This window comes from Rhinolophus sinicus, chromosome 6 (genome assembly GCF_057876585.1).
Source record: "Rhinolophus sinicus isolate RSI-liver-muscle chromosome 6, RSI-T2T, whole genome shotgun sequence".
Classification (NCBI taxonomy): domain Eukaryota; kingdom Metazoa; phylum Chordata; class Mammalia; order Chiroptera; family Rhinolophidae; genus Rhinolophus; species Rhinolophus sinicus.
Genome location: NC_142506.1, coordinates 32,486,180 through 32,513,339, shown reverse-complemented (window position 1 = coordinate 32,513,339; position 27,160 = coordinate 32,486,180). Strand labels below are relative to the sequence as shown.

The window sequence follows — 27,160 nt, the reverse complement described above, 5'->3', positions numbered from 1 at the left end:
CCGTATAATGAACACACCCATATACCCTCTGCTTTGGTTCAACAACTATTAACATTTTACCATATTTGTTTGCTTGCTTTACACACACACACACGTTTATTTTGAACCACTGGAAAGTATATGCAGAATATCATGGCTTGATATCACACTTAAATACTTCAGCATGCGTCTTCTGAAAATAAGGACACTTTCCTACATTACCGCATACTACTATTGTGCCCCCTCCCAAAATGGATGATAAGTCTATAAAATCATCTAATATTCAGGGACTATGTATTTTTTGAAGAACAGAAAGCTTGGGAAACAAATACAATAATAAACCTAATTGAAAGGTTACCCATAATAAATTCACTGAATATTCTGAGGGAATAAACATTTATTTGCTTAAAAAAACTCACTTAGTTTATTACTTCTGAACTCAGTTTAACTAGGCCAAGGTGGGTGGAGCCAAATTTCCCAACAATTTTTTAAATAAAGAAAATCATAACATGTGATTTGACATTGAAATAGTACACGTAAAATTAGAACCGGGAAACTCCAAGCTGTGTGGTCACTCAAAACAGGCTACAAAGAGACCAGGAAAGTTCTGTTACAAGATAGGTTTAAAAGTGATTATGTATGAGTAAGGAAACTATCCTCAGCCAGACCCAGGAAAAATAATAGTGTGAAAATCGAGGCTCCATGCAAGATGAACTAGGCTCTTGGGGTATAACTATATATGTATTACAACTGATTTACAATATACGGAAAATAGACTTCACTAACCCAGTATTTAAGGTCCTGAATAGTCCACTAAATAGGATTTTATTTCAGATTTCAAGTTACTCTATGCTACTTTAAGAAATACTTTAAGAATGAATACTTAAGAAATTTAAGAATTTAGAAATTTAAATAATTAAGAATACTCAAGAAATACTATATGTTATCTGTTATTATACTTATAAATTCCTAAGTCAAAAAGATATTCTAGTCGTTCTTCTACTGTAATTGCCTATTAGGTTGGTGCAAAAGTAATTGTGGTTTTTGCAATTATTTTTAACCTTTTAAACAGCAATTACTTTTGCACCAACCTAATAGTAGAATGGTGGAAAAATAGTTGTAGCTTGTATTGTGTGATCCCATTAATATGAAATATCCATAGACACAGAAAGTAGATTGCCTAGGAAAATAAGCAGTGGCTGCTAACGGGTACAGGTTTCTTTTGGGGGTGATGAAAACATTCTAAAATAAACTGTATACACTAAAAAACCCCAATGAAATGAACATATTAAATCAGTGAATTGTATAGTATGTGAATTATAGCTCAATAAAGTTGTTATAAAATTAAAATATAGTTGTGGCTGATTATGTTTTAGATTAATTAAAAACAAGACATAATTTAGGAAAAAGTATTATGCAAAAGTGAATTTAAAATAAAGTTCTTAACAATGTAAGACTAAGAATTACTATCACAATTTGACAGAAATTGAAGTAAAATTATTGGTACACATATTCTAAAAAGCTTTCCAATAAATATTTTAACCATATGGTCTTGATCTCTTTTAAAATGCAAAAGAATTAGGAAAGTTCAAGTTAATAATTAATGATGTATTCTTAAATGCTTTATAAAATGAGTAAACAAAAGCTCAGGGAAATTGATCTAAAAAAATAAAAAGCTTTCCAAAGCCCATCCCAAATTTGCCGAATCAAGTATTTTCCTAATCATCCACCTTAGACTTTTTTTTTAATCTAAGAAGTCTGTTTAATGATCTAACCTGTTAGAGATTCAGCCTATGATGAAAGGGAACTTGAAGAAAGTAAAATAATTACAGGAACAAAATACCTTTCCTTTCCTTCACATGGAAAAAATATGTTTAGACAGGATTCAATAGCAATTTTTTAGTGGTTCTCTAAGGTTTTCCTAAGCACTCTTAAGGTTGGCATATCAATATAAATTTTATTTTACTTTTTACAAATTTTATTAGATTTATTGGGGTGACATTGGTTAGTAAAATTATATATGTTTCAAGTGTACAATTCTATAATACCTCATCTATATATTGCATTGTGTGTTCACCACACAGAGTCAGTTCTTCTATTACCATTTACCGTCCTCTACCAGCTCCTTTTCCCTCTTACCCTCTGGTATTTTACTTTTAAACCTTAAAAAAAGAAACGTAATTTATGCTCATAATTTCAAACAAAGATAGGTGTGTAGGTATTTACGTGTGTGTGTGTGTGTGTGTGTGTGTGTGTGTGAGAAATGTATAGTCATTTAAAAATCTAGATTCATAGCATTTAAAATATTTAGGCTATTTTATCTAAGCTACCTTGTGAACGTCGTGTTCACTTAGATGACTACCATGCAGATTACTAATAGGTTAGTAAGTTTAATGAAAACATTTTAATGGAATTATTTTATTAAGAAGAATTACTTTGCCATACCTTAAATTTTAATTTGAAAGAGTCTTACCTAATAATTATACAGTTCTTTTAGCACCAAGGGCATAAATAAATGTTCTAATAAACCTAAACCTAGAGTTTATCACAGATTAAGACTTGCAAACTTTAAATTGACCATAAATTAAAGTACATGCTGGGGAATAAAACAAACAGAATGAGAAGTACTGCGACTAGCAAATAGTCTTTTAACAAATTGTAAGTAAACCTAAAGTTTATCAATATTAAATAATGCATCGACATTTAAAATTAGTATTCCATATCCTATCAAAGGTTATATTTTTCTACTCACAGAAGTTACTTAAGAATAAAAATGTATTTGGAAATTATTTTTCTAATACCTGTTAAGATTTTATCTGAAATATATCTATTGTTCATTGACATTTATTCAAATCACTTATTTAATAAAAACAAATTCTTCACTTTGAAATTTTATAGATTCAATAACAAGGTATTTTATTAAATGTTAACCTAGAATAAATTCAAAGGAAAGGTTTTAAAAAAGAAAAGCACTAGGCCGTAAAATAAATCCTGTTAATATTGTCCAGGATACAAACAAATATAACAAAATCAGAGCAGAAATTGACAAAATGAAAGAAAGATTTCAATAACTCATCATTCTAATACATAATGAATTTCTATAATGGAGAAAGCATTACTAGGAATACTAGAAGCCATTGTTTTATGCTGCTATTAGTTTTATGCTGCTATTAACAGTCAAATTCGATTTAATGCCCAATCCAGATGCACACCACAAACATGTGAGTCCTATTTTTGTCTATGTCAGAGACCGTCATGTATGTTCTTTTTTTCCTTCTAATATCTTAATCAGTCTTGCAAATAACTACAAAATTTTTATCAGGCCACGGTCCTGGCTCCCTACTCCCGCCTGCAGACTTTCCTCCATTTTCCAGTCCCCATAATATTGGAGGATTGTTTTTAACTGTAAATAAATCCTTACTAATTAAGGCTATTCATATATGCTCTCAATGATATTATGAACTAGTATCCTTTTGAACTATTAATAATTTATACAAGATATTTAAATCCAGTTTTTTACAGCCAGATTTCACAATCTGAATGAATAAAAAAACCAAACAGACTGACGGTAAATATATCAAATTTACAATTCTTCTTACAAGTAATTAACTCTTTAAGTTTAATAAAGTCGTCAGTGGGTAGGGAGCTGCTGTTTGCTTTAATTTTGCATGTATCTGATTTGACAGGGTGGCAAACCAGCTGACTGTGTTAGACCCTAAAGCATAACAGATCCATCACAGATAAAATAGGATGCTCTTTATTCTGAATAAAGTGGGAAGAACAGGTGTTTTACTAGTGAGTCCCTTGAATGAGTCAGTTTCTAAAGGGAGGTGACAAGGCACACAGAGGATACTTACAATACTTTTGCTGAATAAATGAAACATGAAAAACTAAAAACTAAAAACATGTTGGTGTTACTCTAGAAAAAATAATTAAAACCAGAACATTAAATATTAATTTATATTTAAACCAAGTAATCTCAAGTAAGTCTCAAAAATATGAAGAAAACAAGTTCCAACCTCAATGTTAACCTTATTAATATTTTCCTATGTTCTGTAAATACTAATTAAATAGTTAAATATTAAGTGAATGAATGAAATCTAGTAAGACAACTCGTTATTCACATGTGTTGTTTGAATCACTCCAAATGCAGTATCTAGTAATTTAATGTTCAGTCTCACAACTTTTAAAATATAATAATGTAAGATACATAAATTTAGAACTACAAACTGTAACATATTTCGTGTATACCTGTGATTATTTTTGCTCATTAGAGAAGAAAAAAATTAAATGTAATTTCTTTCTACTCTAAATATCAAAAAGAGAATATAAATACATAGTCATACTTAAGTATTTTAGAACATTTTCCCTTAAAGGAAAGCTAACTGGTGGTGCTACCCTAAATACAAAATGCCAAATATATTAAGTACATTAATAAGAAATTGAGTAAAGGTATGAACTGGTACGTTTCTTGAATGCCTTCTTTTATATTGTTGCCATTTGTTTTTAAAATGTATCATGAATTAAAATAATAGCTTCCTAAAAATGAATTCAGGGAAATATACAACCCACTTTCCCCAGGAATATATTGTCAATCTGAACACTGAACATAGAACCTGAATAGAAAAGCTCAAGTGTTTTAAAAGTACTTCCCCTGCCATAGCTGGTTTTATATTTGATACTTATTTTAAATATTAATATAAAACATGTTTTCTCCAAATTATAAAATAAAGGAATTTAGAAAATAAAGGACTTTAGAGAAATATTCACTTAATTTAGAGAATATGTATTAAAATGCTACAGCTAAACTAATATACATGATACTATTTTTAAACGTTTTAGTTATAAAACAGAAACTAGAATGAAAAAATCCCGTATGTATCATGTTTTAAAATAGCCTTTAGCTTTTAAAATGGATGTGATTTTTTTTTAACCTTTCAGAATAATGTCCTTAATTGGAGATGCTAGTATTCGGCCTGAAGTTTTCTAAGCTCCTTCACAATAATTCTGTTTATGTCCATAGTTAAACCTTCAGATTCAACTTTTATAGGACAAACCAACAAACAAATTATAAAATATTACCTTGGAGGTACAAGATGAGTATAATGTTTTGAAGTCTCATAGAATTCTAGATGGCACGAACCAGAGCTAAATAAATACATAAATATGTGCCGCATGTGGGCAGTACCCGCTTAATATTTTATTAGCAAGAAGCTAGAAGTTTCATACCAAAAAGTTCATAAAAGTAGACTTGACCTTACTGTCTTATTTAAACTCCTCTTGAAAAAACTTAAAACTAAATCTCCAAGTAAATGATCTATAAGAATTATCAGTCTGGTGCATGTGATTTGTTTGGCTCTATGTACCTGAGGCCACCAGAAACTCTGTAATCTGAGATAGTATGAATTCTGAATGTTGGTCAAACATTGTTTCGTCAAAAATAACTTCAATTAAAATTTTACATTTTTACTTTCATGTTATTATTTTTGAGCCTTTTGACTCTACTACAATCAGATTTTTCAGATCAGTAGGTCTGGTCACTTTATCTGCGGGTGAAATAATCAAGTGTTCATAGGTCTATCCCTATCAGTGGTCTGGGGGCTTCTCAGGGCAGCAACTTGTTCAACGTACGTATATAGCATGTATATAATTACGAGCACATGACATGTATGTAGCAAGGAAATAAAAATGTTCACTGGATAAAGATGAATGAAGGGACAAACTAAAATATTTCTGTAGATAGAAACACAAAATGCTCTAAAATGTATTATCAAGTTAGAAATGTTTATTCTTATAAAAGAATACTGAATGGGAGTTTTTGGCTGCCCCTGAACTGAAGAGTCAGGCTCACAGCAAGGACTAAGATGACGTACAAACACCCCCATCTTGAACAGAACCACCAACCAAATGGACCAAATTGCCACCCCTGGGTTTACTGAGATGTTTAGAAGGCGCCCCATGACTCCCAAATCATCACTAGCCATGTAAGGAGATGAGTCAGGGGAAGGGTCAGTCAGGAGCGGTGAGATGCAGTGTTTGTTATGAGAGCTTCCAAGATATTCCAGAAGACACTGTGGGTGCTGCAGGAAGGGGAGACTGGCATTTCACTCTTGGATGACTGATACTAAACAGGGGATCTGCACACTTGCCCTGGTGCTGCCACTGCAGTAGAATTTAGTCTGGTGAAGATGTTCTTACACAACTTGACGTACGTCCCTAGAAGTGTGCAGGAGGAGGTGGGGGAAAACATATTTCTGAAGACGGGAGACTTGATGGAGCAGTCTGCACCCGCAAACCTAAGAGGGCCACAGAAATAATATACCTGGGAAGGAGAGAATGGGGAGTACCCCTCACACTCCTACCCACTCATTCCATGGGACCCTAGAAATAGAACTTCACTGATTCCCGTGGCTTCACGTGAGAGAACACAGAGATCAGAGCGAAGAAGCAAAGGCTGCTGGGCAAGTGCATCCATGCCCTACCTACACTGGGGTTTAAACTGGTGGAACAGAAAGGAGATAAGCTGCCCATTTCTGAAGTGAGAAAGGGAGCCAGGATAAGACTAACACTCCAAGAAAACCACACATACTGTCCACATGAAAATCACGTCAGCTGAGACATTCTGTTGCAGTTAGATCCAAATTATTCCACAGTAGGACAAACCATCTTCACATGACAAGGTTCAGATGATGACCTCTGTCTCTTCTGTTCCTCCTCTAATCTACCTAAGCACCCCCCCCCCCCCCATCTCTCCAAGAGCTAGGGAGAGGAGAGAAGAATGGGCGCCAATTGTCTTAAATCACTTAGGTGTCCCGGCTTGAAATGTAGGATAGGGAACAATCAGGTGAGATTTAAATCAAATTTGAGATTAAAATTTTAAACTAGTCAGACGTTTACCACAAGTGACCAGAAAGTTGTAGCATTTATTCAAAGGCATAGTTAAGGGACAGAAACGAGAAGTTAGAGAGTGCATGGTTCAAAGTAGGTTTAAAGAAAAAGCTATTTCAGGTTTATTCCCAATTAATTGTAACTATTTAAAAAGTGCTTACATATTTATTTATACCCCCGATACCAGGATGAATCCTCAAAGAGCTGATAACAAAAAACTTGTAGCTGAAACTATTCTTTTAAGTTCAAGCATAGGCTGATATGCTCCCCAATAAAAAATTTTAAGAAGTAAAATGTTACCCATGATAAAGTCTCAAGTGACAGCTGTTACTTAAACTTGGTTCAATTTATATCCATAGCTGGATAAAGCCAGTGTCCTCTGTTCACTGTTCCTTCTCTGCCCACCTTAAATTTGGGATTTCCGAGAAATCCATTTTTGGTAACCATCTCTCTTTACTTCAAGGCTCTCTCGGGTGATCTCATGTACCCTTTTTAAGTCAAATATTACCATATCCATAGCTTCATCCTGTATTTTCAACTACCTAGTAGACATATATGTCCTACAGACAGTACAAACTCAATACATCCAAAACAGAACTCATTAGCTCACTCTCCACACCCAACCTCCAAAATCTGTTCCTCCCTCCTTTCTTCCCTTTCTATTCTGTATTTCATTCAATGGCAACATTATCAATCTCATTCTCTAAATCAGAAAACTTCTCTACCTTAATCCCCTACACACAACTGGTTACCATATCCAGATGATGCTAAATGATCTAATCTAATCTAGATGACTTCTTAACTGTAGCCTCTCTTCTCTAATTCCACTATCTTTGCCCCATCCACTCTAACAATTTCATCAGTCTTTAATGCTGTCCTCTTAGGACTCCAGTCTCTCCAATTTCTGTCTATGCTTCACCTTGACACTAAAAAACAAATCTGATAAGAGTTACTTTCCTGATAAGAATTCTGTACTAGCTATCCACTGCCCAAAGGATTACGGTTAAATACTCTCTAGAAGGCTCAGCTTGGCAATTAAGGCCTTTACAACTTAGGTCACTCCTGCATTTTAAGCAGTATTATTTTGTTCAGTGGGCATTATTTCCTTTAGGATCTGGTCTCTGGCCCAGTTTAAGTGTGCAGAAAAGCCTTCAGTGTCGCTGGCTAAGCTGATTCATTTTGGACCCTGCACCTCTGCCCGCCCCATGTCTGAACCCCTACTTTATTCTAATGGTCTTCAGTTTTGCTTCTACCCAGTTTGGGTTCTGTGTCATGATTTACCTATTTCCTCTCTTTCTTGATTAATAGCTTTATCTTATGACTCAAGCTAACCTTTCCACTAACTGTTAAGTTACAGGGCAAACTGTAAAGTCATATTTCCTAGGTTCAAATTTTGGCACCGACACCTAGAAGCTATGTGACTTTGACCAATAAACTTAATCTCTCTGTGCCTTAGTTTCTTCACTTGTTTAAAAAAAAAATAAAAGGAGGGAGAATATGATCATCAAGGGATCACTGTCAGGGGAATGCTTTGAAATGTGTACTCAGCACACAGTAAGCTCTCAATATATATTAGCTATTATGTTTACTAATACTTAGTTTATTAGCCAGAAGCAAAAGGATAGAAAAATTCTGAACAGTCAAATTATACCTGCAGACAAAACTGCACATACCACTTTGAGCTTAAAGAACTGGTTACTCTGCAAAACAATTTCGGATGCTGAAGTTTTAAATAAACTTCATGCAGCTTCCTACCACAGGCACAGCAAATTGTGGCCAACTACCTAAATGAATGGAAGCTTGACAGTTTTAATGTGGAATCAAGAGGAAAAAAGTATAAATGACTATAGACAAAGAAGAAATTCTTTCAGGTGAGTGTAACTGATATAAAATACAAAAAGGAGTTCACAGGTTAACTAAGTTCTGGAAAATGCTTTAAAAATGACAACAAAAAAGGTGGATTTCTAGCATATCTAAAGAGCTGCTATTAAATGACAACTGCTAGACTGCTAACGGTTGCATAATAACAATAATTTCCTTAACTCAGTTATTTAAATAATATTTTGTAGAAGATTATACCTATAATTCTGTAATAAAGGAAAACGGAAAAACAATTTGCAGACATTAACCATAATGCACTGATTTCTGCAAATCAAGGGAGAACTTATCTGCATCTTGTTTCTATTGTGCCTTATATAGACATGCTAAAGGGAAGTCAATATTCTGAGTCAAGGCAAGAATGATGAAATGTTTAAAATCAAAAGTAAGGTAATTTCGTGAGTTTTGTACCATCATTGAAGTTCTAATGAGTTAAAGACAGTAAAGTGCTTTTCATCAAAGAATATAATCACTAAAATGACTATCTGTTTTAGATCTTAATTAGCAAAGACAATTCACAACTGACTACTCATTTCATTTGACTGGTTAGTAAAAGAGTATGACTTACTATTAGCTTTTTACATACCGGGGGTGCCAAAAAAAATGTATACACATTACTTGTATTCAACTTTTGTTATCGGTATATATTACTATAATTTTAATAGTTTTTTTCCTTTCTTAAAATGCGTATACATTTTTTTGGCCCCCTCTGTATTTATATATTTGCACCCTCAGCTATTATGTAGCTTCATTTGTATTCTCACATTAAGATACACAGTTAAAAACTAAATTGAAGGACTGCAGAATAAAACTTGATACTGTAATCTGGGTTACTGAGCCTTTAGTTACACACCTTAATAATTAATAACAGCTTTAATTACAACATATCAAATTAAACATGCAGCATTACTTAATTCATAAAGAAAAAAACATTACTTTGTTAAGAACCATGAAAATACATCTTCAAAATAAATTAATGCAATTAAGATATCTGTTTTCCATAGTTCTTTTATCTGCTAGCATACATTAGTTTGGTATCCTCTTTATCTCCTTAAGATCTGTCTATACTTCTGGGAAGAAAATATTTCTGCTATTGATGGAAAAAATTACAAAACAAAACTAAAATTTGCTTTTGAATCAAGACAACTAGGTTTTGGATTAAGAAAACAAAGCTGTTATTTACTGGAAAGTTTTCCAACATGAAGAATCCAACCTAATGAAAGTTGTCTATTTTGATGAGTAAGAGATACTATGGAAGAAGGTTGACAACCTAAAGTCAGATCAGGGGAGAAAGGTGTCAGTATTAGTTTATCCAGTCCAACAAATACAATAGACCCCAAAAGAACTATGTACTTCCGTGAAAGGTACATGGCAGGAAGTATGATGGAAGTTAGTTATGGAAAGGGTTCTGACACTAAACTACTATGTATATTCCGAAAACTTGAATTAAGTATGAAAGTACAAAAATAATTTCAGATTTAAAGAAATTTCATTTATGACAGTTAAAGTAAAAAAGTATTATCAGTACAACCTGATACATGCATTACTAGTAACCTCAATCAATCCTAACAACTGACTTGAAATCTAATGGTTTATTTAAGAAATAAACACCTTCTTAAATTAAAAGGTAATAAATTATATTGCCTCTTTGAGCCTAAATTCTACTATTGGTTCTTAACATCTCTTTTGATATAATCACCCACCAGTTCCCATCACTTATTGACTAATATTCAAAATAAGGTTATGAACAGAAAGCCCACATAGCCAAAACAACTTCCTCAGACATCAACATTAGCCATAACACATGCTTTGCATACAATACCTTTGTTTTAATATAGTCAGTTTTTCAACACAATCTCCTAAATAAATGGCATTTAAAAAAGAACAAATTACTATGAGAAAAGTTTATGCCTTGTAAAACTCTTCCTAGTAAGCCATTTTTCTTTTTGCCATGTGTTTTAAATATCTTAATAAATTCCAACACAGTGACAAGAAACCACACACTGCACCTGTGCTCTCTATCTGAATTAATCCAATAAGTACAGGCATGCTCACTTTAATTTGTAAAGGAAATGATGATACAGGGCATTTGAACTTAAGGTATTAATTACCTAAATAAGCAGAATTAGCCTAATGTTTCAGTAGACATTGCCTAACTACAACCACCAAGTAAAAATTTCTGAAATTATGGAAGCCTTAAACAGCATAATTAGGAATAAGAAAGCAAAATGCTCATTGTAACTTAGGTGACCAAATGGACTAAATTATACTGAGGGGAAAAAACCCAGGGTAGCAGTTCAGAGATACTAAAGTTTTTGTTGTCTTGAACTACTACAGAATCAATTAAATTCAGTTTAGTTGCCAAGTGACTAATTAACTCAACATTTTTTTCCCTACTTGTATATAAACACTTATGTTTGAAGAAGGCCACCCTCCTTTCAAAACAAAGGTTATGACCGTCTTAAATGCCTCAGTAGATTGATGGTCAAAATCTTATAAAAATTCTACATGGACCTAGACAATAACATGACACAACTGTGCACACGCCACACCATCTGTTGGATATGACGGCCAGTACAGATTTCGTGAGCTGGCAAAGGACTGAAATAGTTGAGAATTCTGCAAGTATTTCAAAGTGCAGGCTTCTCATTAATTTTAATTTCCTGTTGGCTCTAAAAGGAAAGAGTGAGCAGTAAAAGCACAACGTGCCACATACACTCGAGTCCGTACCACATGTACACCTGTAATCATAAACTCCTACCCACGGTGATCTACTAAAACTTTTGAGATTTCGCTGTTTATTTCTTCTTTACCCTAGAAGAAATAAATCTGAAGTATCTACAGTTATCTCTTCATACTTTGTTAACACTCTTGCAAACATCTGGAAATACTTGATAATAATCATTTAATTAATGAAAAGCTAATCGATGACAATATGCTTAAATGTTTCACTCAACTGAAGTGGTTTCCTCACTCCACACAAGGGACTGAAGAGAACAAGAAGTTCTTTGACTAAGGAGTACACTATAAGAGAAGCATCTCTTTGCAAAGCAAACACATGATCTGTACTTAAGTAAATAAAGCAGATGGTAGCATACTGCTACACTGGTAAGGACTGGTATCTGCTGCTGGCTTCAGTGTTTCTCTCAAGGCTTCCCACAGGGCCTGTGTTGCTGAGGGCATTCCAAAGGGCTGGCACTGCTGCAAGTATTTTTGTGGGCTCTTGTACTCCACCACTGTCTCCACTTTATTACCCTCCACAGCTCTTGGCTGCTTTGGGAGTTGAAGAGATCTGAGAAAGAAACATGTCTCCTAAAATGCCCACAGTGGCTCCAGCAGCAGGGCTGGTACTTTCTCTAGGTTTACTGCTTTCTGCATTTTGCAGCAGTGAGGACTTCTGTTGTTGCTTTTTTTTTTTTTCTTTTCTCTATAACCATACAGATTTGCCAATCCAGAAATTAGAGGCAGGACTGTAGAAAACTTAGAAAAGTCTAAGGCAAATTTACACTTGGAGGAGGGGACTTTTTTCCTGTGTTGCCCTGGAGAAGTCTTGTGTCCCTCAGCTCAAAAGAACAACACAAATTGAATAAATATTCTGTTTGAGTCAAAAATAAAAAATGGTTACTTTATCTCATTCCTCTTATGCCAGTAATTATTGTCAATCTAATTGCTTTCTTTTTAAAAAAAAAGTTGGAACCAATATAGTAGGTTAACAGATGGCTTTTAAAGTTTTTGTTCTTATTCCAAAATTTTTACTTATATATCTATTTAAGTATGATACTGTAACTTCTGCAAAACATGATCGACACGCTCTCTATTTAACACTAAACAATCTGGATGCTAAGGCTGTTTGGACATAATTCTAACGAAAACGGAAACATTAGGCTAGTGCTATAATAAACAGATTTGCCTTTTACATTTAGTTTATAAATCTTCACAAGCACACCCTAAACAGGACTTTCTTAGTGGAGTTCAAGTAATTGGTTCACTTAGTCAAATACATTCTATTCTATTTTACACTACCCCCAAATTGGTGAAGTCGTAAGTTAATTCTCCTATCATCTCATTACATCCAAGGACATAAATGAGACCACAGTTCACAGAAAATCCAAAGGACAAATGCTAAAAGAAAATACACAGATTATGCTGCAGACAGCCTTTCGGAGAAGGACTGCTTCCTGCTCTGCACATCTGTGCGGCAGGTGCCTCCACGAGTAAGTTTTGTCCATGACGAATCTGCTCTGAATACTACAAAAGACAATGAAGTGCTCGCTTTCATTTTTCTTTCTTGAAACCTGTTTTCCTACTGCAGAAGGATAAGCCTTCTGTGTCCTGGAAACACAGTCAAAACAACTTGTTTTAAGCAACTCCTATTTCATAGACATAGGAATGTCTACCTTCCAGTTGTTTTGGAAGGTAGCCTTGAGCTAGATCTTAAAGAGGGAAGATAAACACATAAACCTTAGCACACTGTTTACTTTGATGAGTCACATTTTTTAACATCCTATATCTAATAATGTATGATGGAATGAATAAAACCAGATTTCCCTTATTATTACCAGCTGGTGTCTTAAGTGGAAATCTGTCTTTGCTTTTAGTGCATTTCCTTACTTTGTAAGCGAAATATTCCATCAAACCCTTTACACTTTGCCCCACCTCTGCTTCCTCTCTTCCTTCTCTCTGTTAGCCCCTCCTACACACTTGTCTTTGTCTTTTACTACACTCACTACTACTCCTAGCAACTCTCTGTTCACCTGGCAATCCTTCCTTTATTCGTTATTTATTCCCATTTACACCATCCTCAGTAGTTATGACAAACATTTTCCACTTTCCTCAGTGATATGAGAGGATTGAGCAGCTCCAGTTGACAGGTGTAGTAAATGGTGGGAAAAGAATTACTGTTCTAGTCCCTCTGTCCCTCCCTCACCCCAACTCCCTTTTCAAGGACTGTGTAAGTCAGAAAAAAATAATCCTGCAAAAATTGGATCCAGTCATAGGATCTCTTGAAGCCTCTTTCCTACTGTGAGGACATTTTCTTTTTTTTTTCCCCCACCTATTATTTAGTTCCTCACCTTAACCAAAATAGTACTCTTTAATCTAGAAACTCAGCTATTTCTGTTGATTAACCTTTTCTAATACATCCTGCATCTATCCCTGTTTTTGTTTCTTTTTTCTCCATTTTATTACTGCAGATGCTCCTGGATTTATGATGAGGTTATTGGAAAATACTGTAAGTCAAAAATGCATTTACTACACCTCATCTACCAAACATATTTTGCCTAGCCTGCCTTAAACGTGCTCAGAACACAATATCCAAAAAATGCTGACAACACAGTACACTGTACAGAGTATTGGTTGTTTTACCCTTGTGACTGTGTGCCTCATGGGAAGATGTGGTTTGCTGCCGCTGCCCAGGGCAACGAGAAAAGATCATACTACATCTCCCTAGTCCGGGAAAAGATCAAAATTCAAAATTCTAAGTATGGTTTCTACTGAATTCACATTGTTTTCATACCATCTAAAGTTGAAAAATCCTATGGCAAACCATTGTAAGTCAGGGACTGTCTGTATATTATTTCAAGCCTGTTTCACATAACTGATTTCCCCTACCTCTACTTTTCCTATCAGTCAAATCCTACATGCTGCCATTAAGATTAATATTGTTAAAACACTTCATCATGTCATCCTCCAACTTAAAAACCTTCAGTGGCTTTCTACTATCTAAAAATTCAGACTTCGCAATCTTGCACTCAGGGCTCCCCCAATCTGTCTGACCCTTTCTACTTTATCTCCCATATTGTTCCAAACGAATCTGAAGGTCTCTACTTCATTGTCACCCAACACAACTTGTGGTTTCCTCTCTCTCAGCTTTTTATTACACTCATCATTCTTTGCAGTGCCTACGTTCCTTGCTTCTGCTATCCATCTTTCTATGCATAGACAAGTCTCCATCCACAATAGTATAATTTCATAAACTACTCTAGCCTTTATGGACTACACCTCTTATGCAAAACCACATGACATCTGAAGTATTGCTCTAGATTATAACTTAACACTTAATTTATACCTTGTCTTTGTAATTTAAAAAATTATATGTATAATTTATACGAGGTCTGACAATTAAGTTTGAGAACTTGTTGCAACGATGTTGCTAACTTTTTTTGATAACAAAGGGATTATTCATTATTAATTTGTACCAACTGGAGAAACAGTTAATCAAGTTTACTATTTGGAAGTGCTGAAAAGGCTGTGTGAAAAAGTTAGACGACCTGAACTTTTCCCCAACAATTCATGGCTCTTGCATCACGACAATGCATTCGCTCACATGGCACTGTCTGTGAGGGAGATTTTAGCCAGTAAACAAATGACTGTATTGCAATATTCTCCCTACTCACCTTATCTGGCCCCCAATGACTTCTTTCTTTACCCAAAGATAAAGGAAATACTGAAAGGAACACATTTTGATTACATTTAAGAAATCAAGGATAATATGACAGCAGCTCTGATGGACATTCCAGAAAAAGTTCCAAAATTGCTTTGAAGGGTGGATTAAGTGCTGGCGTTGGTGCATAGCTTCCCAAGGGGAGTACTTCAAAGGTGACCGTAGTGATATTCAGCAATGAGGTATGGAGCACTTTTTCTAGGATCAGTTCAAGTTCTTAATTGTCTGACCTCATATATGTGTGTGTGTATATATTTATATATGTGTGTGTGTGTGTGTGTGTGTGTGTGTGTGTGTGTATAGTGCCTAGCATAATCTAAAGCAGAAAGTAGAACATTTATTAAATTAGTTTGTTTTCTAACAGTTTTTGGAATTTTCAGATAGAAGGACTTCAAAATCTTGATTTTGGACTGGCCTGTGACATATTTTGACTAACAAATATATGGTAGAAGTGACACTATGTGAATTCTTTTTCCCCTTATTTATTTTTTATTGTGGTAAAATATACGTAAGATGAAATCCACCATTTTTTAAGTGTACAGTTCAGTGTCACTAAGTACATTCCCATTGCTATGCACCAATCACGACCACCCATCCCTGGAACTTTTTTCATCTTGCAAAACTGAAACTCTGTACCTGTTGAACAATAATGAATGTCAACTATACATATATACATACATACATATATACACAAGAAGTGGAGTACAGCATTAGGAATAGAGACATTGGAAATGTAATGGCTCTGTGCGATGTCAGAGGGATAGTGGATGGGGGGAAGGGGTATGTCATTGTGTGAGGGATATAAATGATAAATGTCTAGCTATTACATTGTTTTGTGTACCTGAAACTAATAAAAAAATGTTTAAAAACAAAAAAATGAAAGAAACAAACAAACAGTGACTCCCCCTCTTCCCCTTATCCCAGGCCCTGGCAACTACCATTCTATTTTCTGTCTCTATGAATGTGACTACTCTAGGTACCTCATGTAAGTGGAATCAGACAGTATTTGTCCTTTTGTGACTGGCTATTTCCCTTAGCATAATATCTTCAAGGTTCATTCATGTGTCAGAATTTCCTTTATTTTTAGGGTAAATAATATTCCACTGTAAGTATAGACCACATTTTATTTATCTATTCATCCACCGATGGCCATTTGGGTTGCTTCCAACTTTTGGCTATTGTGAACACATGTTGCTATGAACATGGATGTACAAATATCTGTTTGAGTCCCTGCTTTCACTTCTTCTGAGTCTGTACCATAAGTGGAATTGCTGGATCACATGGTAGTTTGGGTTAATTTTTTGGAGGAATGACATACTATTTTCTTTTCTTTTTTTAAACCGCAATTACTTTTCTGTGTTTTTTTTTTGGGGGGGGGGATATTGGGGAACAGTGTGTTTCTCCAGGGCCTATTAGCTCCAAGTTATTGTCCTTCAATCTAGTTGTGGAGGGTGCAGCTCAGCTCCAAGTCCAGTTGCTGTTTTCAATCTTTAGTTGCAGGGGGCACAGCCCACCATTCCATGCAAGAATTGAACTGGCAACCTTGTTGAGAGCCTGCTCTGTAACCAACTGAGCCATCTGGCCACCCCTCCGGAAGCTCAGAAGTCGCTCTTTGTCTTCAGTCTTGTTGTGGAGGGGGCAGCTCACTGGCCCATGTGGGAATCGAACCAGCAACCCTGTTGTTCAGAGCTTGCGCTCTAACCAACTGAGCCATCTGGCCGCCCCAACATGCTATTTTCCACAATAGCATTTTACATTCCCACCTACAGTGTGCACAAGAAAGGGTTCCAATTTCTCTACATCCTCACCAACACTTATTCTTATTCTCTCTCTCTCTCTCTCTCTCTCTCTCTCTCTCTCTCTCTGTTTGTGTGTGTTTATATAATAGCCATCTTAATGGATGTGAAGTGGTATCTCATGGTTTGGATTTGCATTTCCCTACTGATTAGTGATAGTACACATCTTTTCAATTGTTTATTTTTTGTTGTTGTTGAGTTGTAGGAGTGCTTTATATAGATCCTGGATGTTACCCCTTAGCAGACACACAATTTGCAAATGTTTCCCATTACATGAATTGCCTTTTCACTCTGTTGATAAGTGTTCCTTGATGCACAAAAGTTTTAATTTTGATGTAGTCCAATTTATCTATTTTTTCTTTTGTTGCCTGTGCTTTTGATATCATATCCAAGAAGTCATTGTCAAATCCAATGTCATGAAGCTTTTTTCCTATGTTTTTTCTAGGAGTTTTATAATTTTAGTTCTTATGTTTAGATCTTTGATTCATTTTGAGTTAATTTTTGTATAGGGTATAAGATAGAGCCCAACTTTATTCTTTTGCATATGGACCTCCAGTTTTCCCAGCATCATTTACTGACAATACTATCCTTTCCTTATTGAATGGTCTTGGTACTCTTGTTAAAAATCATTTGACTACACATGTTTATTTCTGGGCTCTCTATTCTACTTTATTGGTCTATATGTCTGTGTGTTTTGATTACTGTAGCTTTTGTTTTGATTACTGTAGCTTTATAATAAGTTTTGAAATCAGCAAGTATGAGACCTCCAACTTTGTTTCTCTTTCGTCAAGATTGTTTTGACTATTTGAGTCCCTTGAAATTCCTTAGGAATTTTAGGATGGATTTTTCTATTTCTGCAAAAAAAAAAAGTCATTGGGATTCAGATAGATATTACATTAAATCTATAGATTGCTTTGGACAATACTGACATCTTAACAATATTAAGTCTTCCAATCCAAGAGCAGCATGAGATGTCTTTCCATGTTTTGGTGTCTTCTTTAATTATTTTCAGCAACGTTTTGCAGTTTTCAGTATACAAGTCTTTCACCTCCTTGGTTAAGATTTTTCCTAAGTATTCATTCTTTTTGATGCTATTGTAAAGGGATACTGTGCAGATTCTAAGCATAGGTCTCACGAGGCCTTACAACTTCTATTATTACCCTCATAGCAGGCTGCTACCGCCACATAAAAATCACAGGCTGGCTTGATAGGGTCATACAGCCTAGCCAACTGTCAGCACAACCGCCAGACACATGAGTGAGATAATTTTAGATCATTCAACTCCACTCAAGCTGCCAGACAACTGCAGCCACTTGCAACACCCCAGGTGAGACCATCAGGAGAACCACTCAAACTGCTTACCCACAAAAGAGTGAGCAAATAAAATTATTTCAGGCCATTAGCAAAAACTAATTGAAACAGAATTAAATAATTTTATTTGCTATTTCTTAACAATGATAACTTTTTCATTATTTTGTAGCTCATTTCAAACTGTTTCCCAGAGGCTACTAAGATTTATTCCAACTGAGACAAGATAAAGTTCTTTGATGCTAAATATTCTACATAATTCATCATGTTCATAAATGATTTAAAGCTTGAATGTCAGCACTCTAAATAATTTATAATTTTTTGAAAGTAGATAGCTTAAGATGAAATCTTACAACTACTGTAGGAATACAGATTTTTCTAATTTGTAACTTCAAAATTGAAAAACAGTAAGTAGATATTACAATTAGCGTTTTTAGGCTAAACTGTGCTACTGCTAATATTTGCTAGCAATTAATAGTAAATTTATTGAAGCAAGATTTTAAAACTTTATTATCTGATTATTAAAAACTCAAATAATCACAATATTTAGGAGAAAAGTACTTAAGGACATTTATAATCCCAAAGCATTTAAAGACATATTGACTAAGCAAAATGGTTAATATTGCTTAAAAATTTTAAAGATAAAAAAAAATTTTAAAGATATATCTATATATAATTTTATTTACTTATAAACATATTTATTAATAAATATAGCTTTAGAGGACTGTAGTTACTTCATGTGGAAAAATCTTACAGAATAATATGCAAAACTAACAAACTATTTAAAATACGCTAAAGCAAAAATTCACTCCATAAGAATTTCTACACCATTAAAGAACTCATTTTGAGAATTTATGCTCTGAAGATGTGAAAAGAGCTGCTTTAGAATTGTTTATCTGTAGTATATGCATTCTTTGAAGCAAATAAAAAGGGGCAGGGCAGAAGAAATAGAGAAAAATGTAATAAAAGAGGTGTTAAGGCACAGTTTTACACTGAAGTTTATATGCTAAATAGAAACAGAATAGGACTATTATTTCTGACAAACCAACTGGAATTAACACTTACTCAAGTAGAAACTAATTCAGTTAACTTTCAAAGTTGAGGCAAATTTCTCCAAGTCTATGTCATAAATGTCTTTGTATCATTTGTTTTGGAAACTGAATTTACTGACTGTCAGAAGTATCTCATATTTGCATTATTAAAAACATCTTTTGAAATAGTTGTCATTTTAATTTTGAAGAGTCCTAAATATTTCTCTAAATGTGGGCTACAATTTATTTAACTATAATCAATTATTTACATTTCTCAAGTACATTTCTACAAGTAAACTACAATCTCAGCATTCCCCAACTCACATATATGGCTATATATTAAATATTATTATACAGCCTATAATTTTATACACACACATGACTACGCATCTCAACATGACAATAAAGGTAAAAACATAAATGAGAGAATTAAAATGTACTTACAAAGTCAAAGTCTCCATCTTGAGGAACTTTCCAGTTATCAGGAAAAACATTTTTGGACATAGGGTAGGGTTCATGCATGTTCTGATTGCAGTTTTCATGACTCTTATTCTTGAAATCCTGTTTATCAAAGTAGTCCATAAAAGACGGTCTTTGTACTTGTGGTGAAGTTGCATTTCCTTAGGTAAACAAAGAACATAAGGAGGGTATAAGTTCCTACACTTAAAGAAGTATGGCTTTTATTCAAGTATAATTTTTTTATTGAGTAACATAATAAATTTGCACTGGTCATATTCAAGGCCAAATAGTCAATTTAATGAAGGACAAAGTAAAATAAGACAAGAATGAACAAATAAATATATCCAGGCCAAATAAAAATTCAACTAATGATGAGGTAGAGATCTATAATATTCTTAGATTACAGAAACATTTCAGAATTTTGGCAGAATTTTTATCATAATTTTATTTAAAGTCATTTCAGATGTATTTGAAATCTGTCAAAGAAAGTAAAATTTTAAAGCTCGTTCTGTTTTAAACGTTTAAGCCTGCGTTGTTACTGTCATTGTACACCACTACCAGCTGTTAGTTATAAGGACTCAACCAGGTTTCTCTTCTATCTCTTTGCTTCTTCATAGTCTTTCTGGTGAATTTGACGTCCTCCTGGACTCCCATGGTTTTACCTGTCATCGTATTTGTATCTGTGACTCCCAACTCTATTTCTCTAGCCCAGAACTTGCTCCTAAGTTCTAGATCTGATCCCAACTGCTTGATATTAGACGACTGAATCTGAGGTGAGTTAGAGTTTCCTCAAAGTTACCAGTTCTCAAGCTAGATTCAAGGTCTTTCCCTTCAAAGCTACTGTTCATCTACTAAAGTCAACATTATTTACTCAATCCCCAAAGTGGTAAATTGAGAATTAACCGAGATTCCTCACTTCCGATCACACCACACTGATCATTAAGGCGTTTTAATTCTACTTCTAATACAGTTGTTTAAATCTAACTCTTTTTCCTCTATTCACCATTACTATGCTTTTAGTTTAGCTTCTAATCATTTCTTGCCAGGGCCATTGCAGCAACCTTGAAAGTGGTCTCCCTGCTTCATCCAGTTTTGATTTCAGTCTCACAGTGATATCACAGTGTGACCTTTCTAAATGCAAATCAAACTGTGTCATTTTCTGCTTAGAATCTTTCAATGACTCCTCATTCTCTACACTGAATGATTAAAGTGGAAAATAAACATTTGGAATAACTAAATTTTTAAATCTGGCTGGTATGGTCTTGATCATTGGTTTTCAAACTGGATTCCTTAAAGCCCCCGAGTTCCAAAAAAGGTCCTAAAAACCATTACAAAGGCATTCCCTATACAGTTCTCCAGAGAGTAACTGACCCTACCTTTTTCTTAAACATTTCCTATGATGGAAAGTACACCTCCCCACGGTAAGCCTATTAGGCAACTCTTACGTTACAACAAGTATTTTTTTTAATGCAAACTTGAAATCTGTCTGTAATTTACACTCAAGTTCCAAGTAAATTCCTCTTTCATATACCAGTACAACAAATACATATCTGAGGACTGGAGAGAATGGCAACTGTTGGTTGTCTGTTTTTCAGTTGCAACATCCCCAATTCCTTTCATATTACATGTTTTTCAGACTCATCATCATCTTGTTTACTTGCCTATGGAGACATTCCAGTCTCTCCATGATCCTCTAAAATCAGAGGTAATATTGCTAATAGTGATCTGGCCAATCTAGAATGCATTTGTAACAGTGCTAATGCAATTTAAAACTACTGTTACCATTATGACAACTAAGTAACATTGTTGGCGTAGGATGAGCTATAACGTAATGTTGGTCAAAAGAATACAATGCTAAAAAAAACAAAAACCTTTTTTTTTAATTCTTTAGGAATATGGGATGAAACTGAATTGATGCCTACTCTACAGACTAAATCAGCAGGTCTAGAATTCTTTAAATTAAAAGGGTGGGGAGAGGAACTTGTTAAGTAAGCATCCTATCACCCTATTCCCAGCTTTTAGATCTCAGTATGCATTATTTGGTGGATTTGGAGTTTAAGTGAGTTTGCTCAGGTAAGGATATAAGAGAGGTTGGTAATGGCAGAATTTATTCATTTAAAAATTTTCATGTCATTGGTTTAAAATATGATTTTTGCCTATCAAAACAAAGTTTTTTATTGATTTCTCATTAATTATGTTTAAAAAAAACTACGGTAAAATAAACATAACATAAAATTGAGTGTCTTAACCTTTTAAAGGTACAGTTCAGCAGTCTTAAGTGCATTCATATAATTGTGCAACCATCACCACCGTCCAACTCAGAAGTCTTTTCACTGTGTAAAACTGAAACTCTATACCCATTAAACAACAAATCCCCATTCTCCCCCCAGGCCAGCCCCAGAAACTACCATTTCAGTTTCTATATCTATGAATTTGACTACTCTAGATATCTCATATAAGTGGAATCATTAAAGTATTTGTCTTTTGATGACTGGCTCATTTCACTTAACTTAATGTTCTCAAGGTTCATCCATGTTGTAGCATGCGTCAGAATTCCCTTCCTTTCTAAGCTGAATAATATCCCATTGTATGTAGATACCACATATTGTTTATCTATTCATTCGTCAATAGACACTTGGGTTGCTTCCACCTTTGGACTATTGAAAAGGATGCTGCTAAGGGGTGTACAAATATCTCTTTGAGACCAAGTTTTCTTCTATACATGTACAGATCCTTATTTGCAAGAGATCTTATTTCTTAATACCTACACAGAGGTTTTTTTCATTTTCTTATGGGTACTTTGATGGTTGAACCTAATCTCTAATCAAATAAATCATTATGATAAAATAATGTTTTGGGGATTTTTTTTTTATTTTCAGCCCATGAATTATGTCTTTTAAATATGCTTCCATCTTTACCTTTTCGTTAAACTGTAAGTTCCCTAATGCAGGAACCCAATCCTTTACCCAAATAATTCCACAAATAACTGTGACCCTCAGTGAGTGGTTTTGACCACACCAGATGTTTCACACTGATGACTATGAGGAAGAGCTAATGAGATGGTACGTGGGTTTTCAACATCATGACTTTTAAATTAGTAGAGGCTACTAGTATTTCATTACTAGCAACTAAGTATTGGCATAATAAATTTGAAAAATTTTGTGACTACTACAATTTGAGAATAATCTGTCCCAGTAGAGTCAGAAGGAATCTGATCTTTAGAATATGCATGCATTAGTGGAAAAACAGGAAAAAAAACCTGTTTATCTGAAGACTCATTCTCTAATTAGAGCTGCTTAGGCTTTATAAGATTTGAAAATAAGTGTGACAAGACATCTGGGACCCAAATGGTACCCACTGAAAAGATCCTGAGACAGTCCATCAAAATTAGGATAGTATAAACACCAATGTTCATAGTAAACCTTCTGAACTTAGAACACTCTCATATCTCACTTATAAAACTCACGGAAAAGGAATTCCTTGGAGAGTTTATCAAGGTATCAGCCAAAGCTGCCTTTAGATTCCTGTCAGATCAGACTTTACTAGTATGTTACAAATGAACAAAATATACAGGAGAAAGGTATAACATTTTAATGATCAATAAATGTTACATAAAGATTTTGTGTTGACGGTATTTTATCTTCAACTTCCGTCCCTAAAATCTCTTATTGTTAAAAAAAGGAACAAAGGAACAAGACAAACAAAGAAACAAAAACTCACAGACACAGATAATAGTTTAGCGGTTACCAGAGGGTAAGGGGGGAGAGGGGTGGTAGATGAGGGTAAACGGGGTCAAACATATGGTGATGGAAGGAGACCTGACTCTGGGTAGTGAACACACAATGTGATATATAGATGATATATTACAGAAATGAATACCTGAAACCTATGTAATTTTACTAATCATTGTCATCCAATAAACTTTAAAAAAAAAAAGAGACTCAGATTGAAAAAAAAGGAACTGATTAATTTGACAAGGTTACTTTACTGACATTTGGACTAGACACATACAATCCATTAACATTTTCAACAGATTTTAAGAACCGTTGATTTGTCTCTGGGCTTCGTTATTATAAGACATCATTCTCTATCTTCAGAATTAAAATTTGGTTCCTATGGCAACGTTTTTATTCCAAAACAGAATCCAGGAATTTATCCTCTATTCTCCACCTCTGATTTTATTCTCTCATTTTATTATGAGAATAAATAATAAAATATTACAAGTGTAACTCAATAAATTTTCTGTAAAATAACTGAGAAAATCAAATCGGGTGGGAGCGAGATAATCCCTTACATGTAGCCTTTGCTCAGTATTCTTCTTTTTAAGAGAAATTTTGTAATAGAATTGAGTATTTATTTGCGTTTTAAGTTCCCATTTGAATCAGCTAGGCTTAAGATGGGTCACATGCATAAAGATATCTAAAAACTTCAGTGCAAGGGTTATCAATGATTATATAGTAAAATCATAATCAGAAAGAAGAGTAAAAATGGTTTCTTTGGGAAATAACGCCTGTGCAAGTAAGAAACCCCTGAATTTCGCCATTATCAACTGCATTGACAAACGTGTAAAAAAATGTTTCATCGAAGCAAATTTCCAGACGGCATTCTTTAAAAAATAAATTTAGTTTATGTAGGTGCTTTGGTTAAAAAAAACAAAACAAACAAACAAAAAAAACCACATCCTGGCACTACTAATCCACTGAAGAAAGCAGCACTCCGTGAACACTGTCCTTCCCCACATCTTTCTCCACTGCCCATAGGCCAGGCCTGCACTGCTCTTAGTACTTTCCCCTCCAGTCAGCATTGGCTTCACTGCAGACTCTAGTTAGTCTCCTTTGTTTGCTCCTCAACTAGGAGGCATGGAACTCTTCGCCCCAGAATCTTTATAATAGCTGGTGCTGTAATGAAATTGTCAGTGGTCTTTTGATATATCAATGACTCTTATCTGAGATCTGTGTATCTGAGTAAACGGAAGACTAATCTTTTCCTATTAGAAATTTAGATTTGTGGGGCAGCTACTCTAACATGGCCTACATTTCAAGAGCAACAACATGGATAGAAAAGAAGGAAGAAACAAAATCTCAAAAGTTGCTTTTCCACCACAGAAAAAAACATGGGGGAAACTTCAATCATTTACAAAAACCTTCACAACAAAAAGTAAGATGGGCTGGGTAGGCACTTCCTTCAGAGACAGGAAGAGTAAGGAAAAGGATGAAAAACAGGTAGTATTCTTTTCTGCAATGAGTCAGAGAAGTAAGAGCCCAATCAGAAAGTCGTGGTAATAGAAAGGGAAGAGGCAAGCCAGTCCCTGGACTGACTAAAGACAAAAAAGAATATTACTAAGGAATTTCATTCCAGAAATCTTCTCTTCCATCCCCACAGTCCCGTGCTGCTCCTAACCCTACCCCGTCAGGGGCTGCCCAGGTCATATGAGACACCACTAGCGTCCTAGTTTTTCAAAGTGAAAAAGTTGCCTACCTAACATCTATAGGCTCTCGCTTCCTTGAGGTGACAGGTGTCTCTATTGTAGGGGGGGAGTGACCATGTGACACAATTCTGGCCAATGACACATAATATGAAGGTTTCTAGGAAAGCTCTATTTTCTTGATGTAAGTACCACCCCTGTTTCCTGTATGAAATTTGATGGCTGAAAACTAGCAGTTACTGTCCAAGCAGGGAGACAAGACTAATACCCTAATGAGGATGACACAGAAAGGATCACTGCCTAATGATGTCATGATATCACTCTACCAATGCAAGGACACTCTGCTGCTAGATTTCTTGTTAAATGAGAAAAAAAATTAGTCCTATTTTGTTTAAACCACTCTTATTTTGATTTTCTGGTATATACAACCAAATTCAGTCCCTAACTGATACATTTCTATTCCCAAATGGAGGATGTAGGAAGAGGCAGGCTCAGCAATCTTCAATTGTACTACAGGAACACCCCAATTTGTAACTTGAACTCCACTATTATACATAGTGGTTTAATTATTACTACATTTCAGATATATTACAATTTTAAGCGTCTTTTACAGGCTAACCTAAAAACCTACGGTAAAATGCCTTTTGGGTTCTACACTCAAATTTTTGAAAAATAACCTATTCCTAGATTATAAATAAACATTTTGTTATTTAAAAATAAAAGTCTAAAAATCTACTTAAATAAAAGAAGGCAGTCTATTCTGTTTAATTTTTCTTTTCAGATGTCTTGAGAACAAGATATGCTGACACAATTTTTTATTCAAATGTATATGCTTGTATCTCCAAATATTTTCCATTGTTTAATTTAAAACATTAACATTTAGAGTATATCTTTGTTATACATAAAGAATTTTAAAAACAAATTTTAAAAATGCAGCATTATTCACGGTGGCCAAGAAATAGAAACAACCAAAGTGTCCTTCAATAGATGATTGGATAAAGAAGATTCGGTACAGATATACAATGGGATACTACTCAGCCATAAGAAAAGATGAAATACTGCCATTTGTGATAACATGGACGGATCTTGAGATTATCATGCTAAGTAAAATAAATCAGAAAAAGTCGAGAACCAAATGACTTCATTCATATGTGGGATATAAAACTGAAAGCAACAAACGAACAAGACAAACAAAGAAACAAAAAGTCATAGATACAGACAATAGTTTAGTGGTTACCAGAGTGTAAAGTGGGAGAGATGATAGAAGAGGATAAAAGGGGTCAAACACAGAGGGTACCAAAAAATGTATACACATTTTAAGAAAGGAAAATACTATATTAAAATTGTACTACAATGAATGATGCTAGCATTTGATAAACGCCATTTGCTATTTTTGAGCGAATGTCATACTACACATTGCTACCATAATTCAATTCAACTTTGAAAAGTAATACTTGAGATTATTATGCTAAGCAAAATAAGTCAGACAGAAAAAACCGAGAACCATATGACTTCATTGATGTGTGGTATAGAAAACTGAAAACAACAGAAGAACAAGACAACCAAATGAAGAAACAAAAACTCATAAACACAGAGAATAGTTTAGTGGTTACCAGAGGGTAAGTGGAGAGGGGGGTGGTAGATGAGGGTAAAGGGGATCAAATATATGGTGATGGAGGGAGAACTGACTCTGGGTGGTGAACACACAATGTGGTATGTAGATGATGTATTATAGAATTGTACACCTGAAATCTATGTAACTTTACTAACAATTGTCACCCCAATAAACTTTAATTTTTTAAAAAAGAAAATACACAGATAACATCTCTTAAAATGTGTACATATTTTTGGCACCCCTGATATATGGTGATGGAGGGAGATCAGACTCTGAGCACACAATGTGATATATAAGTGATGTATTATAGAACTGTACCCTTGAAACCCATATAATTTT

The 27,160-nt window shown here is 34.4% G+C and overlaps 1 protein-coding gene across 1 annotated transcript in view; it reads right to left on the bottom strand.

Annotated features, from left to right (window-relative positions):
- Window positions 1–27,160, bottom strand: part of STK3 (serine/threonine kinase 3) — a 301,757-nt gene that overhangs the window by 61,976 nt on the left and 212,621 nt on the right. Inside the window, exon 10 of the mRNA XM_019757652.3 lies at window positions 19,767–19,942. Coding sequence (XP_019613211.1) covers window positions 19,767–19,942 — 176 coding nt within the window. The remainder of the gene's footprint in view (window positions 1–19,766; window positions 19,943–27,160) is intronic.